Source organism: Lepisosteus oculatus, chromosome 29 (assembly GCF_040954835.1).
Source record: "Lepisosteus oculatus isolate fLepOcu1 chromosome 29, fLepOcu1.hap2, whole genome shotgun sequence".
Lineage (NCBI taxonomy): Eukaryota > Metazoa > Chordata > Actinopteri > Semionotiformes > Lepisosteidae > Lepisosteus > Lepisosteus oculatus.
The window spans coordinates 7,739,737-7,757,411 of NC_090724.1; the positions used below are offsets into that span (position 1 = coordinate 7,739,737).

The 17,675-nt window shown below is 50.9% G+C and overlaps 1 protein-coding gene across 1 annotated transcript in view; it reads right to left on the reverse strand.

Moving 5' to 3' along the window:
• The window catches only part of polrmt (polymerase (RNA) mitochondrial (DNA directed)), a 48,778-nt gene that overhangs the window by 11,744 nt on the left and 19,359 nt on the right, over positions 1-17,675 (reverse strand). Inside the window, exons 7-15 of the mRNA XM_069185976.1 lie at positions 15,819-15,986; positions 15,447-15,617; positions 14,036-14,275; positions 11,463-12,254; positions 10,927-11,049; positions 9,872-9,994; positions 9,371-9,550; positions 8,789-8,875; positions 7,251-7,364 (exon numbers count right to left, since the gene is read on the reverse strand). Of these exons, the coding sequence (XP_069042077.1) occupies positions 7,251-7,364; positions 8,789-8,875; positions 9,371-9,550; positions 9,872-9,994; positions 10,927-11,049; positions 11,463-12,254; positions 14,036-14,275; positions 15,447-15,617; positions 15,819-15,986 (1,998 nt within the window). The remainder of the gene's footprint in view (positions 1-7,250; positions 7,365-8,788; positions 8,876-9,370; positions 9,551-9,871; positions 9,995-10,926; positions 11,050-11,462; positions 12,255-14,035; positions 14,276-15,446; positions 15,618-15,818; positions 15,987-17,675) is intronic.

The window sequence follows — 17,675 nt, forward strand, 5'->3', positions numbered from 1 at the left end:
ATATTTCTCATACTAGACGGTCAAAAGACAAATACTGCCGTGCATTCCCCCTCTTAAATATCTGTGGTGTGTGTTTTCCTCCCAGTGTGTCAAATTCCCTTAATCCTGTACTCTTTTCCAGCCTCCCAGGGGTTTCTGGGACTTGTAGTTTTATGGGATGTGTACGCACCTCCATATTTCCATTTCCTTTAATATTACATTAGAAATGTACCCATTTTCTATTCACCTGGCCCTTAGGGTGTTTCAATACACATTTACTCAGCTAAACAATAGACAGTTTCATGTATTATCTGTCCATGGTTCAGTAGAAAATCAAACATCCGTTGCCTGCTCTTCTGTGAATTAAAAACAATTTAAAATCATGGCACTCCGAGAGAGTCGGAGAGATAAGTATCAAAGCAAACCGTCACACTGACTTAGTGAACTTCACCACAGGGTTCAGTGGGCAGAAACCTCATTTGTTCTAATTATGAAACTCATTAATGAGAGATAGATGAAAAACCAGCAGTCGGCTGTGCTGTGCGAGATAAAACACAGGAGTACGCAAAATTTTCTGTCCCTCTCCAAAAGCACACAGTCGCAGGACTCGACCCTGTTTGGGTTCGGGATTAATGACAGTGCCTGCTCAAGTCTGCCTGCGAATCAATAGGCTAGTTCACACACGGATTAACTTTCCATTTCTAATGGCCGACCTTCATGTATGATGATCAACACTTGTACATCACACCTTTACTTCTGACAATCGCTGCCACTGTGTGTGACTCGTAATTATTGGGCTATTGTTCTGCTGTTCCCAATTCCAAACCACTTCGAGATGACTTGGCATGAGAGATATAAAATCTCTGAATTGGCTTCATCACTCTGCCCTCCTTCCCACTGAGAGCTGATGTGTGATGAGCATTCTGGTGCACTATGGCTGCCGTCGCATCATCCAGGTGGGGCTGCACACTGGTGGTGGTGGAGGGGATCCCCATCACCTGTTAAGTGCTTTGAGTGGAGTGTCCAGAAAAGCGCTATATAAGTGTAAGCAATTATTATTATTAATTATAAAATGACGATCATCATCATATCCCAACAAGATTGGAACTCCATTACTGCACGTGAGAGCAGAGAGAACTGGTCCAGGTACAGAGGGATGGAAGAGATCGAACTGGTCCACAGCTGGCAGAGGGAGAGGTGGGGACAGAGAAGAGGCATTCTTTTCAATGAACGGCCGCCACTGACATTGGAAGCAACAATCAGCTTGTGCCTTATTCAGGGAGTCAGTCACTTTGCCACTGCAAAATCACACCTCAGGGCGAAAGGGGATTATAAACAATTAGTGCAGAAAATAAAATGAATAAATAAAAACACTCACCCGGCGCTGTAAAGAGCCAAGCAGGCATGAAGATCAGGGTGGAGGAGGGAGGGGGGAGCTGGATACCGAATGAGGTTAAGAGCCAGTTAGTCATCCATCACGGTGATTTATGAGTCTATTATGTCCCATTATCAGCTGAACAACTTATTCCACAGTGATTCCCTGGTGGGGGGGTGGGGGGGGGGAATGGCCGACAGCCCCCAGAGAAAGAGGGAAACCTAGTTGCGTTTCTCAAAGTCAAGAGACACGGCACGATTTGCTCCCTCTCAGGAGTCCGGATGCTCCCACAAGCTAATGAGATGTTGCTAATGTTCCGACGTTCACTCTTGTCTGTGGGGTTAACTGCACTCCTAGAGTGCAGTGAGAAAAGAGCCCCAGGGCTCTGGTGAAGGTGGGGGGGAATGACGGACGACCGAAAAGACGAGCCGACGGCGAGATGCTTTACGGATTTAGGCCCATCCTCACAGGAACGGCCAATTTGAACACTTCAACAGTTGGCTCCTCCGCCATCAGACCACAGACCCACATGTGCTTTGCACCCCATGGGGACAGCAGAAATCTACTGGATCTGGGGAGGCCAGGCTGTAGGGAGCTACTTAACATGGCGAAACAAAGGCCACCTTGTCTGGCTCCAGCTGCCTTAAGAAAAAAACAATGCAGGGCAAAGGATCGTTTTTACCATCAAATCTGCTGTGGAAAAGAAAGGGAGAACTCTGAAATCGGGGCAGAGAGCAATGGGTTTTCTTCTTTTTACCACCCAAATGTCCGAAGTGCTAGTCAACTCAGTTTTAGTGCTGTGACTCCTGCCCGAGATCTAATTTGGGACGCGGGCCAGTGAGGTCTGAAACTCCCAAGGACAGGTCTGTTCGTGCAAACCTTCTCCTTCATGGGTGACGTTCCTGCAGCCGGTGGAGCACAAAATGACTCAAACCTGGTGATTTTCCTTGCAAAAAGGGACAACAAAAAACCCCACAGATGCCTTCATTTCCATCAGCATGGAGCCTCAGCTGTGATTAAGAAATGGAGATGGATTAGCACGGAAAGGGCTTATTGATTACAGTCCAAAGGCCAGGAGAAAGATCAAAAGCCAAGACCAGACATGAAAGGGCAGTACCGATCACTCCCGACCGGAAGGGCTGGGCAGCGGGAGAGAGTACGGGGCTTCGACACAGCGGTGAGTCTGGACTTTCAGTCCCAGAGCGGTGCTGCTGACATCTCCCTCTGGCTCATGGGCCACGAGGCAGGGGGCTTCATTGGAGAAGCATGAAAAGAGTCGACACAACGAGGATGCGCTATATTTCGGCTCGTGCACCATTCCTGGCCTCGAACCCAAGAGATGCAGAAGGGGAAACTATTTGGGCCGACTGCCGTTTACAGTGCTTTTAAAATCCCTCTTACAAATTCCCCAATGGGAAAGGAGTGAAGGGAAAGAGAGGGGAAAGATGGGGATAACGCCGGCCCTTCAAATGCTAAGAATGCAAGACAGATAAAAAATGAGAACAAGTCCACTATCTAATTGATACAGATCTCCTCCAGCCTTTTCTTAAAAGAAACCAGAGAATGGGCTTAAAACACACAGCTGGGTAGCTTGTCTAGACTCCCGCGGTCTTACTGACAAGCTCTAAAAACAGCTTTTAAAGACCCGCGAGCTGCGTTTTTTACCATTTTTTAGGCTTTACAGACACGTTGGTGGAAAATGAGGATTTTCTCATTCTCTTCTGCAAGAAGTGGCTCTGCACGCTAAGACACCCCCAGAGTCGGTGGGGATCACCCCGGGAAGACCGCTCTCAGGGCCGCAAAACGCATTCAGCCCCCTTTTGGATCCGACAGGTGCTTAACAACACAGCGGGGCCCGAGAGGAACAGAAAGAGTGGCCTAAAACAGCACAGGGCAGAGATGCTGTCAAGCTTCACCCCAGAATTTAGATGGAAATTCATGTTCTTCCTTCGTGAGCCACACGGAGGCCTTTCCCTCTTTCCGGAAGTCTCCCCACAACCTCCGTAGCCTATCCCACCTGCGTCTCCCGCCCGGCAGAATCCACGGACACGGCAAGCCGGTTCCTGATGGCTGTTGGCACGTGCGCCACGCCGCCCCCAGAGATGAGGTACAGGCTCTCCCGGCTGTGTCTAATCTCCTGCGGAGCTGCACAATACTTCTCCGACCTTTTTATTTTTTGAGGAGCGTCCTTGAAACTCTAACTGTGTTTATTATCCGCAGAAAAAAAAAACACATGCGCGGAGAGCAATTAGCAAGATCGCTCCAGTAAAACGATTTAAGTCTTACGGCACATCCCAAGCTTAAAAACCTTATCCCGCAAGGATTTCCCATGCCTTTTCTTCGCAGGACAAGGACGCGCACAATGACCCCTATCTCATATACCTTTTCTGTAGGGAGCTGTATCTGCAACAGAGCTGCACTGAAGTGGCATTTGCTACCCCACATGGAATTAAAGGCATGGATAGCAGAAGCATCGATGACATCACTTTATCATGCATATTGATTGGTATTATAAATCTAACTGATAACTCCTCAAACCAGAGTTTAATCTTAATTGGGGGAGGCTTGTCTGTTAGATGGAGAGAGTAGAGAATGACACTGTACCTGTACTGAGAACAGATACTAGACATCGAATTTATAGAGCCCCACAAGATTGCTTCCCCGTGCGAATTAGTGAAGCTTTTGGATTTCCTGACCAGCAATAATCCGCCGAAAAAGACCAAGTCAGGATTGGGAAATAGACGATGAGCTGCAGTAAAGGATCCATGCCTGTTGAAATGAGCAGCAGCCCCTTCTGAAACAGAGGACCTTCCCATTATTGGACTGAAATAAATGTCAGCTCGTGCTGTGTTAGTGTGGGCTCCATTTTGTGCTCGGTGTTTTACATTCCGCGCACGCAGGCCTGCTGTCCAGGCAGGGACCTGCCTCTCATCCAATTGCCGCCTGGGATGCGTTTGAAGACGAGTGGCCCGAAAGTGGGCGGGGGGAGCTGGCCTACACCTCCCCGTCCTGCCCCGTGTGTGGAGGGAGGTACACAGCTGAGACCCGGGGCCCAGAAAAAAGCTGGAGAGTCCGGGTGTGATGGGTACGTTATAGAAACAACTGGACCAACGCTGTGGGTTTAGGATATGATTGGTACCTCTAGGGAAACTGAATTCCGACTCCGAAAGCAGTGCCCCACCAGGGCTCCTTGCACCAGTCAGAGAAACAAAGCCCCCACTCCCAAATCCTTCTGTCCTCGGCCCATTTCCGTCTTCATTTATTCCGACTCCACTCCATCTGAACTGATGAAATAATTTCTCCCTCACAAGGGTGAGCCCTAATCAGATTAGCGCGGTGAAAATCACATTTTCTCGGCTTACTGACATGTGTCTGTGGTCTGTTGTCTCTGGTGTAATTTCCTTTTCCCTGTCAGCCGGAATAGGGAGTTTTATGATTATGGGATGCTAATTTCTTTTGAGGATTGTTCATCATCTCCTTTTCCTCTCCCTGCTTCAATCCAGTGAGTAACCATTAATGGTAAAAAAGTGGGGCTCAACCTGCTCACACTGCACCCCACTGGGGCTCATCGTGCTCACACACTGCACCCCACTGGGGCTCATCGTGCTCACACACTGCACCCCACTGGGGCTCATCCCGCTCACACTGCACCCCACTGGGGCTCAACCTGCTCACACACTGCACCCCACTGGGGCTCAACCTGCTCACACACCACACTGCACCCCACTGGGGCTCATCCTGCTCACACACTGCACCCCACTGGGGCTCAACCTGCTCACACACCACACTGCACCCCACTGGGGCTCATCCTGCTCACACACTGCACCCCACTGGGGCTCATCCTGCTCACACACTGCACCCCACTGGGGCTCATCCTACTCACACACTGCACCCCACTGGGGCTCATCCTACTCACACACCACACTGCACCCCACTGGGGCTCATCCCGCTCACACTGCACCCCACTGGGGCTCATCCTGCTCACACACTGCACCCCACTGGGGCTCATCCTGCTCACACACTGCACCCCACTGGGGCTCAACCTGCTCACACACCACACTGCACCCCACTGGGGCTCATCCTGCTCACACACTGCACCCCACTGGGGCTCATCCTGCTCACACACTGCACCCCACTGGGGCTCAACCTGCTCACACACCACACTGCACCCCACTGGGGCTCATCCTGCTCACACACCACACTGCACCCCACTGGGGCTCAACCTGCTCACACTGCACCCCACTGGGGCTCATCCCGCTCACACACCACACTGCACCCCACTGGGGCTCAACCTGCTCACACACCACACTGCACCCCACTGGGGCTCATCCTGCTCACACACTGCACCCCACTGGGGCTCATCCTACTCACACACTGCACCCCACTGGGGCTCATCCTGCTCACACACCACACTACACCCCACTGGGGCTCAACCTACTCACACACTGCACCCCACTGGGGCTCAACCTGCTCACACACTGCACCCCACTGGGGCTCATCCTGCTCACACACCCCACTGGGGCTCAACCTGCTCACACACCCCACTGCACCCCACTGGGGCTCATCCTGCTCACACACCCCACTGCACCCCACTGGGGCTCATCCTGCTCACACACCCCACTGCACCCCACTGGGGCTCATCCCAAAACCCCCAAAAAGTCCAGGGTCCCTCTGCCCCATCTCAATAAGCCACCTCCTGCTCTAGCATCCTGAACATCTTCTGCAAGAACGCGGCTGTCAGACAGCCACTCATTAAAAACAACGGTGGCTGTCAGGATATCCGCTTGCACAGCCGTTACCCTGCAGCACCTATCATAAACAAGAACAGGAGCATTTGCGCTCTCCGCGGATCCGCTGTGCAGTGACGCCATGAGTGAGACACGTCAAGCTGCTCCTCTGCTCTCGACCCTGCTGCTGCGCTGATGACAGACTCGCAGGCAGAGATCGCGCCAGAGAGGGACGCTTCTGTGGCTCAGGACCGGACCAGAATGAAGAAGTGGAGAGGAGACAATGGCAGCTAATTCATTTTGCCTGCTTTGTCTCCATTTCACATTCAAGAAAGCTCTTCGCCAGGGGGAGTGTCAATATTACTGAAGAGGGCTATAGGTTAATATTCAGACACCCAGCTTTTCATAGATATAAACACAGACAAACATGCTGGATATCTATTCCTTTTCACATTCAATCTAATTCTTTAAGGTCGATCGAGCTATTTTGAAAATGTCGTTTTCTCCCCTGATCAAGACATCTAACTGCTTTAGTCCCATAATTGTCATCTGGTTGTGCAAATGCAGATCAACACAGAGCACCACAATATGTCAAAGCCAAATTGAGAATAAGGAATGCACAGAGGGCCTTGTTTAAATCCTGATGATATGCAAAAAGATTCAGAAATAATCGCAAATCTGCTGTTAAGGACGGCCCTTGATTCACTTCCAGCAGGACCTGACCTTTATAGAGAAGCGCAAGGTTTCTAATTAAGGTCAGAAGAAAACCACAAAGGCTTCTAATGGCGGTGCAGGCATCGTGCTGCCCTGTCCCTGCCACGCCCCCCAACATGCAGCAGGAGGGCAGGCCTGCTCCTGGCCACCACACGTGGAAAAACCACGAGCAGACGGATACTAGCCTCCTCTTTTTCACAAAACTACCGGCTGGTTAGACGTTTCAATGCTTGTCTGCATTTTCACACACCCCGACAGGAAAGGTACAACCATGCACGGGGGATATAACTTCCAAGAGGGAGCCGACAAACAGCTAGCAATAGGGGGCACAAAGGTGACGGGGTCACTTCAAGCAGTGAGACCCGTGAGAGCAGAGCGGACTTTTATTCTCGTTCCATTTCTGTCTGCTGTGTTCACGAGCAGAGGCCGCGGCAGGGCCGGGCAGTCCTACTCACCACGGTGTTCTTGGTACGATGATACGGCTGCACTATGGGCAGGCCCAGGGGCGTCACCCACTCCACGGAGCTGCCCGATTTGGCGATGAGCCTGGCGCTCTCCGTGAGCCAGTCCTGCAGGAGGAGGAGGTGCCCAAGTTCAGGACGTGAGATACAGCTACAGTTTTATTTTTACTTCACATTACATCACATCACCAATGCACATTGCTAGTGTGCAGACATGGAGTGCAAACTCCTAATGCCCAGCTGCTTGGCACATCAGGCTCTGTAAGCGGGAGCTTCTTATATGCAAGACGCTGGCGGGTTCTGGAGAGCGCACCCTGGTCGCCTGCTTGAGCAAAACGGTGATCGGACATCGCCAGTTTGTGCAGTTTTCCACAACGGCTTGGAGCTCCAAAAACCCCAAACGGATCAAAGGGCTATGCACTCTTTCCAATCCGCCTGCCGCAAAGCCGCCCGATCCCTTACGGATTTTGAGCTGCCCTTCTGTTCCGCCCCTGTAAAGTGAGCTGATGAGATACAGCTTCAGGGCCGAATGCCGATACCAAACCCGCCAGCATGTGCCGCAGCGAAGGGCTGCTGAATGAAGAATAATTGGGCCTGGAGGTCATTTATTTCGGTTCGGGTCTGGAGGCCGCGCACAGGGGCTCCCAGACCTGGCAATGCCTGGAAGGGAAAACCCGATTAGAGACCCACGGTCTCTCCTTGCTCTGCACCGTGTTAAGACAAATTCCTCGAATTTCCCCACACAGCTCGGGCCCATTCATCACTCTGACACCCCACCTGCTGCCCTCGCTTTATCTCCCTCACTCGAAGGTGCGACAGGGTGGGGAGGGGCCAGGGGGAGGGGGGGGGGGTGATTTATCGTCTAACTAGCTCCATCTCCAACCCTCCCAAAACGCCCGGCGTCTCTCGGTGTGTACTGACCCACTTAAAGTTAACTTTTTGGGGGGAAAGAGGAAGGGAGACGCGATGGCAGGATCGGCAGGGGGCGGCCCCGTCAGGAAGAGAGCCAGGCGATCGGCGCCAATCAATCAAAGGAGACGCACGTCCCTCCACTCAGAAACACTTTTCCTCCTTTTGGAAACTGCGAGCACCGAGCCGCAGAGCACAGCGTTTCTCCTGTGCCGCAACCTCCAATAAATTGTTCAACCCAATTCTGTTATATGTGTTCTTAGGAAGCCATCTTTCAAAGGCAATTTTAGAAACGTAATATATTTATCTTGGACAATACTGGGGCCTTTTTTCCCCAGACAAACCTGTGATTCTTCCTTATGTACCATGAATAGAACAGATAAAAAAAACAACAAAATGTTTGGAATAAGCAATTCTGGATAAGTGGCTATTTCAAACTCCCCTTAAAGAAACTTCAGATGGAAAAACAATCTGTCTTAGCGCCCGCAGTGGTGGAATTTGATTAACTTGATGCAAAGTTTTACTGGATTCACATTACTTGGGCCCCATGCCTCAGATCCTTTGCTCCTCCTCCTCCATGAAAGTGCTGTTTCAAAGGTTGGCAGCATCAGTCGGGGTCTAACCTGGATTTCCCTGGTTCCAGTGAACATCTCCTTCAGGCTGGTGAAGACCTGGTGCACCAGGTAATGAGAGGCATCCCACACGTACTCCTGCAAATCACAAGACAGGGTCAGCTCCCGCCCAGCAGGGGGCGCAAGAGGGAACAGCTGGACTGGAAGAATCAGTGCGTCAACCCACTAATTAAGGGAGATCTTGCATATCAATGTCATCTTTTGGACATTAAATCAAGGTCCTGACTGCTTTGTTGTTAAAAATCCCACAGCTGTTCGTAGGACAATTAGGGATGCCTTTCTAACCTCTATTTGCTGTCCAAATTCCACTCCGGGCTTGTCTACCCAATCTTCCCCCTCATTAGAACTGATCCAGTTTCTCACTCCTTCCCCTGAACTGCTGCTGGTGCAGAATGGCTGCTGTGTGTCGCACAGGTGGGAGATGCACTCCAGTGGGGGGAAGGTTGAGTGAAATATTCTGAACTGGATGAAGGCGTTCTATAAATGCGATTAGTAATTAACCCGAGATGACCCTGTACAGGGTTGTGGCCCGTCACCAGAGATCGGTGCTGTGGCTGTATTCCCCCTTGGTACCTTGGGGAAGTTTTCGATCTCCTTCAGCCTCTTCTCGATCTGCAGCCGGCCGCCGTACCGCGTCACGCCGTACACCACCGTCATCACCGTCTGCTTCACCACCTTGCGGCTGATGAAGCCATCCAGCACCTGGGCGATCTTCAGCCCCCTCTGGGCATCCCGCGCGCGGAACTCCTCCACCTGCCAGCAGAGGGTACCGGGGGGGGACAGCAGAGAGAGGGCACCTTTATTCACAAAACGTTTCCCCTCCCTGGATAAATCCGTCACATCCATTGTCATAAAATCCAAAGCAGAGAGCTTAGGGTCATTAAATTAGGTGGCACTAGACAGCTTCACTGATTGTTCTAACTGTTTGTCAGTACAGGACAATATATCATTTGTTTCAGGCTCAAGGTGGTGGTGAATGTTTCATGAATATGATTGAGACGCTGCAGACACGCCACTGTCTCGCGCTCCCCTGCAAAAAGTCCGGACCCCCCGTCCCCAGGCCCACCCGCTGACCTGCTGCGCCACGCCACTGTACACGTCCTGGGGCACCTCGCACGGCATCAGGTTGACGGAGGTGGCGCCAATCACGTCGCGCCCCAGGGCGGCATAGTGCTGCAGGCCGTTACACGAGCCATCCTGGGAGAGGGAGAGAGATCCAGATCTCACAACGGGTCGGAACACGGAAAGATCGTTGTCGTGAGCTGTGACAGAACCTCGCAATAGGGCCAGTCCAAACCGGGTGGATATACAATACAAAACAACTGGAGATCCTAAATTTCTCAGGCAAGGTACCGTTCAGCAGAACTCCTAGCTTGAGGATGCAGTGAACGGAGACACTGGATGCTGGACTGGGCGCACACAAACCTTTACAACTGCAAACTGCCCGTCTCACTGCCAGCAGTGACACTCACAGCTAAGAGCAGCTCAGAAGGCGAAGGAAAGACCAAGGATGGAGCATCCGTTACAACACGGGTTTACTTTCATCACCTGTAGGAGCTCAGAGCAGACTAGCCCATATGGGATATCTTTGTCAGATTGAGAGGCACTGAGAGCAGGCTTTGGGTCTGGAACAGAGGTGTCAGTAGCAGGCAAATGGAAATCACCGATTACCTTAAACTGCCACTGCCTGTTTTTTTAGTTTGTGTTTTTTTGCTCAAATATATATACAGCTGCTTGAGCCATAACCAGTTACATACAAGTAGAGACAGATTAAGGGACACAGACAGGCACTGGATTCCTTCCAGATTACATGATGATATTTCATGTCTGCCTTCTATTAATAACTTTTTTTAGATGTTCAAGTGGGGAGCTGCGTCAACGTGTGCGTTGGCTGCAAAGGAACAAGTAAAGGTTAATTCCCCTCTGAAGAAACAGAAGGAAGCACAGTGTTTCGGCAGTAGAGCCTCCTTCAGGCATGATGTTGTGTTTCTCTGTCATTATTTTTAGATGTGTTTCTAAATTCCTGATTCCGCTGATTCCTGATTCCGCTGCAAGTGTGACGTGCCTTCAGGCAGAAGGTAACAGAAGCCGAGGTAGAAATGGAGACGAAGGCGTCACACAGGTCTCACCTGATGCACTGGGAAGTGGGAGATGTACTGTGTGTGGTCCGGTGAGCGCGAGGCATTGGCGATCTCCATGCAGCATGCAAGGGCCTGCCAGGGTTCATCTGCTTCTGTCCACCACTTCTCCCCCTACAGCGACAGATCACAGAATCAGACGTCACCACGGCACTGCCCTGCAGGCAGAAAACCCAGCACCCTTCCGGGTCGCACTCGGATCACGTCAAGCTCGAGACGGCAGAAAGGGCCAACACTCGGATCACGTCAAGCTCGAGACTGCAGAAAGGGCCAACACAGGGATCACGTCAAGCTCGAGACTGCAGAAAGGGCCAACACAGGGATCACGTCAAGCTCGAGACTGCAGAAAGGGCCAACACTCGGATCACGTCAAGCTCGAGACTGCAGAAAGGGCCAACACTCGGATCACGTCAAGCTCAAGACTGCAGAAAGGGCCAACACTCGGATCACGTCAAGCTCGAGATTGCAGAAAGGGCCAACACTCGGATCACGTCAAGCTCGAGATTGCAGAAAGGGCCAACACTCACAGTCAGGGGGCTGTCTGCCGAGTCCAGGATGCTGTCCATGATGCTGTTGGCGAACTGCAGCCTCCCCTGGAGGGAGCTGCGCTTCTTGAGCCCGGTGAGGTTGACCAGGTGGATCTTGAGCCAGTCCAGGCCGTGCGGCCCCAGGGGCTTGCCCTCGGCGAACAGCAGGACGGCACGGGTGACGTCACTGCCCAGGTGGTTGAAGTACGGCGGGCAGGGGTAGGTGCGCCCGCGGAAGTCCATGTTGTGGGGGAACCAGAAGACCTCATCGCGCACGTGGTTGGCGATGGAGAGCTTGTAGAGGGCGTCCATGCGCAGGCTGTGCATCTCCGCCGCTTTCTTCTTGCACTTGGCCACCTCCTTCTTCAGGGACGCCTTCTCCTCCTCGGAATAGGTGTGCTCCCGCGGGTTGAAGTGGGGCACCTCGGGCGCCTCGGACATGGGCGGGGGGATGTCCAGTTTGTCGCAGCCCTTGTCGTTGAAGATGGAGATGATGATGTCCAGGAGGGGCTGGTTGATCTTCCAGGCACAGTTGCCCAGCTGGTTGAGGGAGTCCAGCACGGCGTACAGGTCCTGCTCCGGACCCTTCTCCAGGAGCAGCTGGTGCTGGATCGCTCCTTCCACTGAGCGCATCAGCTTGGTGGGAGTCAGGATGTAGCCACCGAACCGTGGTGAGGTCCATGGCACTGGCGGGCACAGCATGGGCATCACATAGGAGTCAAAGGTCAGCTTGGTCTCCATGGCTTCAGACATGATTTGTGTCAGAATTGGATGGGGCTTTATAAACCCAACCTAAGGCAAAGGAGAAGGAACAAACTGGACATTCAGTACACTTGTTTACTTACTTACTGGAAGACTATTCATTTAAGGATCTCATCTGGCCTTTGCATGTAAAATCTCACAGGATTTTGAACTAGAGTTTGCTGAAATTAAAATCATTTTGTCTTCTGTTGCTACTGACCACCCCCTGTGGTCAGAAAGATCCAGACCCAGCTAAAAACACAAAAAAAGGTTACTTTTCTACACTAGCATGGCAGACAAGAGGAACTGTGCATTTCACGTTACTACAGGGGCAATTTCACTTCCCATATGTCTGAAACACCAGGAAACTCAAGTGATTATGCAAATTAATAAGATAATCAAGGATACGTTCAAGCGAGGATCCTTTTCATTAAAGCAGAGCATAACGGCACTTCTATTGAGTTCTGGTTCATTCTATTAACTTTAATCCAACCTGTAAAAGCTACGGGATCGGCACACTCTCCTGGACATGGGAGAGGACAAAGAGAGCACGCCTGGAAGTCATAAGAGATTCCTGGATTAAGGCCTCTGGTTTAAAGTGGATCTGGAATAAAGTGACATTTCTTGAGGATAACATAGTTATCAGCTTCTATACAGGGGGCTGCCGCTACGGTCATCGGCAGAAACTCCTTGGCGTGGTGTGTGGGAGGGGCGAGGGGGGGTGGACCCTGAACAATAAGGGTCCTTAAATACGCAGCACAGTGCTGGAGGGGGGTGTCGCTGTCCTGTGAAAACAACGAGATTCCGAGGAGACCCCAAAAAAACAACGCAGAAGCACCTTCTAGACAGAGGAGGCCTTTGACTGTGCTCAAGGCTGTAAATCACACAGCCAATTAAGAACACGGTAAAAAAGGGATTAATTCCAAAGCCATTACTCCTGACAAACTGCACCATCGATCCTTGCAAGACAGCTTTTCTATAATTCATATGGGCATAAGCTGGCATGAAGAGCTCATATGAAAAGTGCTGTAGAGGCAGCGGGAGAGAGGCACTCTAGTGCAGAAGAGACGGGGTGCTTAGTTAAAGGCACATTACTCTCATTATTACTGTGTCCAGAAGCCATCAGACGATGCGTCTGCTGGAAGAGGATAAAGAAGAAGCCCACACTGAGATCAAGGAATAAAAACAAACTACATTTTGCAAAGGGGAAGGTGTTGTTTTCAGACAGAATGTGATCACAGTCAGGAGCTACCTCTCTGCTGCCTGCTACACAGGACAAAGGCCACATACATGATCTGACGCTGCAATGCTGCCATTCCCCCTTGTATTAGTGGATAGTAATTTGACATGAGTCCTGTACCACCTGGAGGCAATTTACTACTATGTCTGCCTCAGGTGGTTCAAGCTACTGTGATCTGGCAGTGCTGAGGAGCTCTTTCATAGAGGTTGCTGTTTGTTTCCTGGATTCTAGACCCTCGCCCTGACTCTTTTCATTAGAGTGTCCTCTTGTGCTTTGTACTCTGTCTCCTAGTCTACCAACTCTGCTCGTTTCCCTTGACTGTTTGTGGATTTCCCTTTGTGCTTCTCATCTCTGCCTGGCTTTGAACCTCACCCGTTTTGGTTTTTGACCTGTTTGGACTGTGTGCCTGCGTCTCCCTGCTTGCTGCGCACACTGTGCTCTCTGCTCACAGCATCCTGCTTGCTCTCACAGCACGCACCTGACTCCAGCCTGCTCTCGAGTTTATCTTCCAGACATTGAATGCGGTTTATACTACTTGAAGCCGTAGCACGTTACACTTCGTTTGCGAAGGGGTGGGTTAGTGGGTTTTTACCTGTCGGTTGCTGCGAAAGGTGTACATGTGATACAGAACTGGGATCAGCTTCTTCTCCAGCGCGGGGTTCAGGATGTTGGCGTGCACCATTAGCTCCGAGATCATGAGACCCACCAGGTGCGTGCCCAGCTGCACCACCAGGATGTGCGGCCACTGCGCGCTGTCGCCCAGCAGGGAGGGGCCGGAGGCAAGCTCCGCCTCCAGCTCCGCCCACCGCTCCCGCGGCAGGACCTTGCTGGACTGGGGGAGACGCAGACAGAAAGGCCACAAATGAGAGGAGGCAAACCTTCCTATCATGTTCGGGTTTCATCACGTCCAACACCTGTCAGCCTGGGAACAGCTAAACTTGCCACACCGACAAAAAAATCGACAAATTAGAGCAGCCAATCAAATCTAAAACTGCATGCCTTTGAGAGGCAGGAGGAAAGCAGAGCTCCCAGCAAATAGCCAACTTGCACACATGCAGATACCTTGCTTGTGGGTGCCTGGAGCTGGGTTTAAACCCTGTTACTGTGAGGCAGCAGTGTTAACAGAGCTACCCATGAGGGGGGCAGGGGGGCAGGGGGACAAGGCAGAAAGATTCAGCCCCTGCTGCGGCAATCTGATTGGTGGAGAGCCATGCCGCTGGAGTCCGAATGGACCCTACGGTTCAGGGGGTCTCCATCCTGGTCCTGGGTAAGCCCTGTTCTGAACTCCTTGTACCAGAATGAAGTAGCTCTGTTGACCCAGGAGTCTTGTAAGGTATTGCTGGAGAATGGGAGCAACTAAGTTTTTCCAAATGTTTTCAACTCTGCTTTATCTCTGGTTTTTCTCCAGCTGAGCTCTGAGCCACAGGCTAATTTACTTGAATTTTCCATCTGAGGCTTTTATTCAGACTTGCTTTCAGCTCTTAAAAAAGATGAATGCGATGTGTAATTAGCGTGAACCCTGTGCTAATTAGCGAGTTCCAGGACCGTCCTCATTCAAGCGTGCAAGCTGAAACAAACACTTCCACCAGCGCAGAAGGAAAAACACTCACTCGCACTCACAGTGCACTTATTGAACACACTGTCCCCTCCCACTGTGTTGCTTCCCAGACTGACTGTGAAGAGCAAGAGCTACTGAGTCAGAAATAAGGGAGCAAATTCCTCATGGGCAACTTGAGGAGACATTGCCCAAAGTTTTTTGCTGAAGCTGCTGGAAACGCACTTTAACTAGGTCATTTGTGAAAGCAAGACCCGAGTGCAGAAAAAGTCTAAACCAGCAGTTTAGCAGATCAATTACAGGCATTAATTAGCACTGGTGATTAAGGGCCCAGTTGGAAAGAACTGTCCTGCAGACACAGGGCTCCCCCAGGACCAGGAAACTGACGGTGACTGCCGCAGGTCTTCAGTGCCTCCACCAGCTTGCGGACGGAGACAGAGGGCGATACCTCAGTGTCCTTCGCCAGCAGCTCAGCGTATCGGTTGTAGATGGCGGCCAGCTTTTCCAGCATGAGGCTCTGGGCCTTCCTCCTGATGCAGTACTTGTTGTACACCCGGTTGCCCAGGTCCCTGGCCAGGATCAGCAGGGATTCTCCGCTGGGCTGCAGGCTGCACACACTCTGAGGAGGGAGGAAGCCGTTCTGTTAGCGACAAACGCCGGGTAACGAGCAACGCGTTCCTGAGGATCCAAAAACCAGCACTGGGAAGGGAGGTGGAATTCACCTGGCAGGCACCCCACAAAGAGCTGCCTTTGCTGAAAAGCCAAAGAGCACGACTACGGGATAAATGACATCCACACCCCCCATCTGCCCATCTCTCACCTGCAGCATGATGTCCACGTACTCGCGGTCGTCCAGCAGGCACAGGTAAGGGTACAGGTTCATCTTCCAGCTCTTCTGCCCGCTGTTGGCCAGCAGCACCTTGCTCTCCCGCAGGGACTGGAGCAAGGCCTTGTGCCAGTGAGTGCGCAGAAGCCCCAGCAGGTCCCTCTGAAACAGCCAGGGAGAGACAGTATAAACACCATCCCTGGATGACTTTCGGTTGCAGGCTCTATTGCCCTTTACACCCCCCTGATGGAGTCTGCTAGCAGAATCTGTATGTAACTCTGTACCCATATAGTGGTAGGAGCTGTGAACTGCTGAATTCACATGCTAAACTCGGACCTTCACGCTTGCTTGGGCACAGATGCTTCTCAATCCATGTACTGAACCCCCATCTTCTGTACTCAACTCCCTGATGGGGAATGTTTATATTAAACTCCTGATAAGAAAGGAATGTTTTAAGTGCTTTCTGAGTCCCGAAGTCTCTTGAGACAGCTACCTCAAAGACAGGAGGGAGGAAGGTGGAGAGAAAAGTGTATATAAGCTGTGTAAACCCCTCTTAGCAATACAACAGTAAGCCTGAAATGTGTTGCTCCTTGTATGCATACAATAAAGCCTTGCTAGACGAACAGACACTTCAGGCTCAAATCTCTTGGTTCCTTCACCCCCCAGTGCTTGTTTAAGCCACTTGCAGAAAATATATACGTGCAAATTTATGCATTCTTTGTTGCGATATGTTCAAAACCCTGCAGCTAGACAATTTACTCAAGCCAGACGCTGGCAGCCTATCACTCCTACACTTAAGTTTCAACACTGGTTGCCTAGGAAGTCACGTTTTCAATACAAGATCTTGCTGCTGACTTTCAAGGCTCTAAATCTGGTTCTATCATACATCTCTGAACTCCTCCGTGTGTACACTCCCCCACCACAGGCTCTGTGCAGTGGAGGCCGGTCCTCTGCTCACTGTCCCCAGGGCTAAATCACAGACTGTTGACGACCGTGCCATTTCAGTCGCTGTCCCAGTGTTGTGGAATGACCATCCTAAGACTTGAGAGAGAACGTCTGTAACTCTCTTCAAATCTAAACTTAAAACATACCTTTTTTACCAAGGTCTGTGTCTGATTGACTACAGTCAATTTGTAAAAAACTGTGTGCTCTTCGGTTTTTTTATTGGTGGATTTTATTATGGTACTTTTCTTTATTAATAATGTGCAGCATCCTTGGTGCTTCATAAATAAAAGCTATTTATTATCATTACCCATTTTTTTTAAAAGAATTCGTTTGCAACTGGATTGGCAGGGGTTTCGTGTAGACCAGGCAACAAGGGTGGTAGGCAACTCACACTCGGCAAAGCACAGAGATGGGAGGGGAGAGGGGAGAGAAAGAAGAGACCCCCCTCTCTTTTTAAAAGTGGGCCGCGGCTGTCTCCGTCCGGCCTGCTTTCTAGGCCAGGAGAACAGCTTGCTTGGATACTACAGAAAAACAGAGTGCCATCACTGAACATGATTGAGGACCTGTTCAGAATCCGCAGGCTTGATTTTTTTTTTTAAAGACTGGCTTCAGGTTTTTAGGGAACATTGCAGTACTTAACTTTCAAAATGCAGTCGGAAGACGCAGAGCACGTAATTTAAATGTCAATGCGGCGTCTCCCCGTGTTCCCTGGGTATACCACTGGAAATTCTGCTTCCTACAAATTCCTGAGAATTCAGTTTGGGGTTTTACTATGCTCTAGAAAAACCGGGGCCAAAGCAGAAATTAGAGGAGCAACAGATTTTCCTTCCCTGAGTGGATTTAGTTGGTCACCATCTGCAAGCTTCAGGACTACAGAGGGAGCAGCCAAACACTTACCATATATAT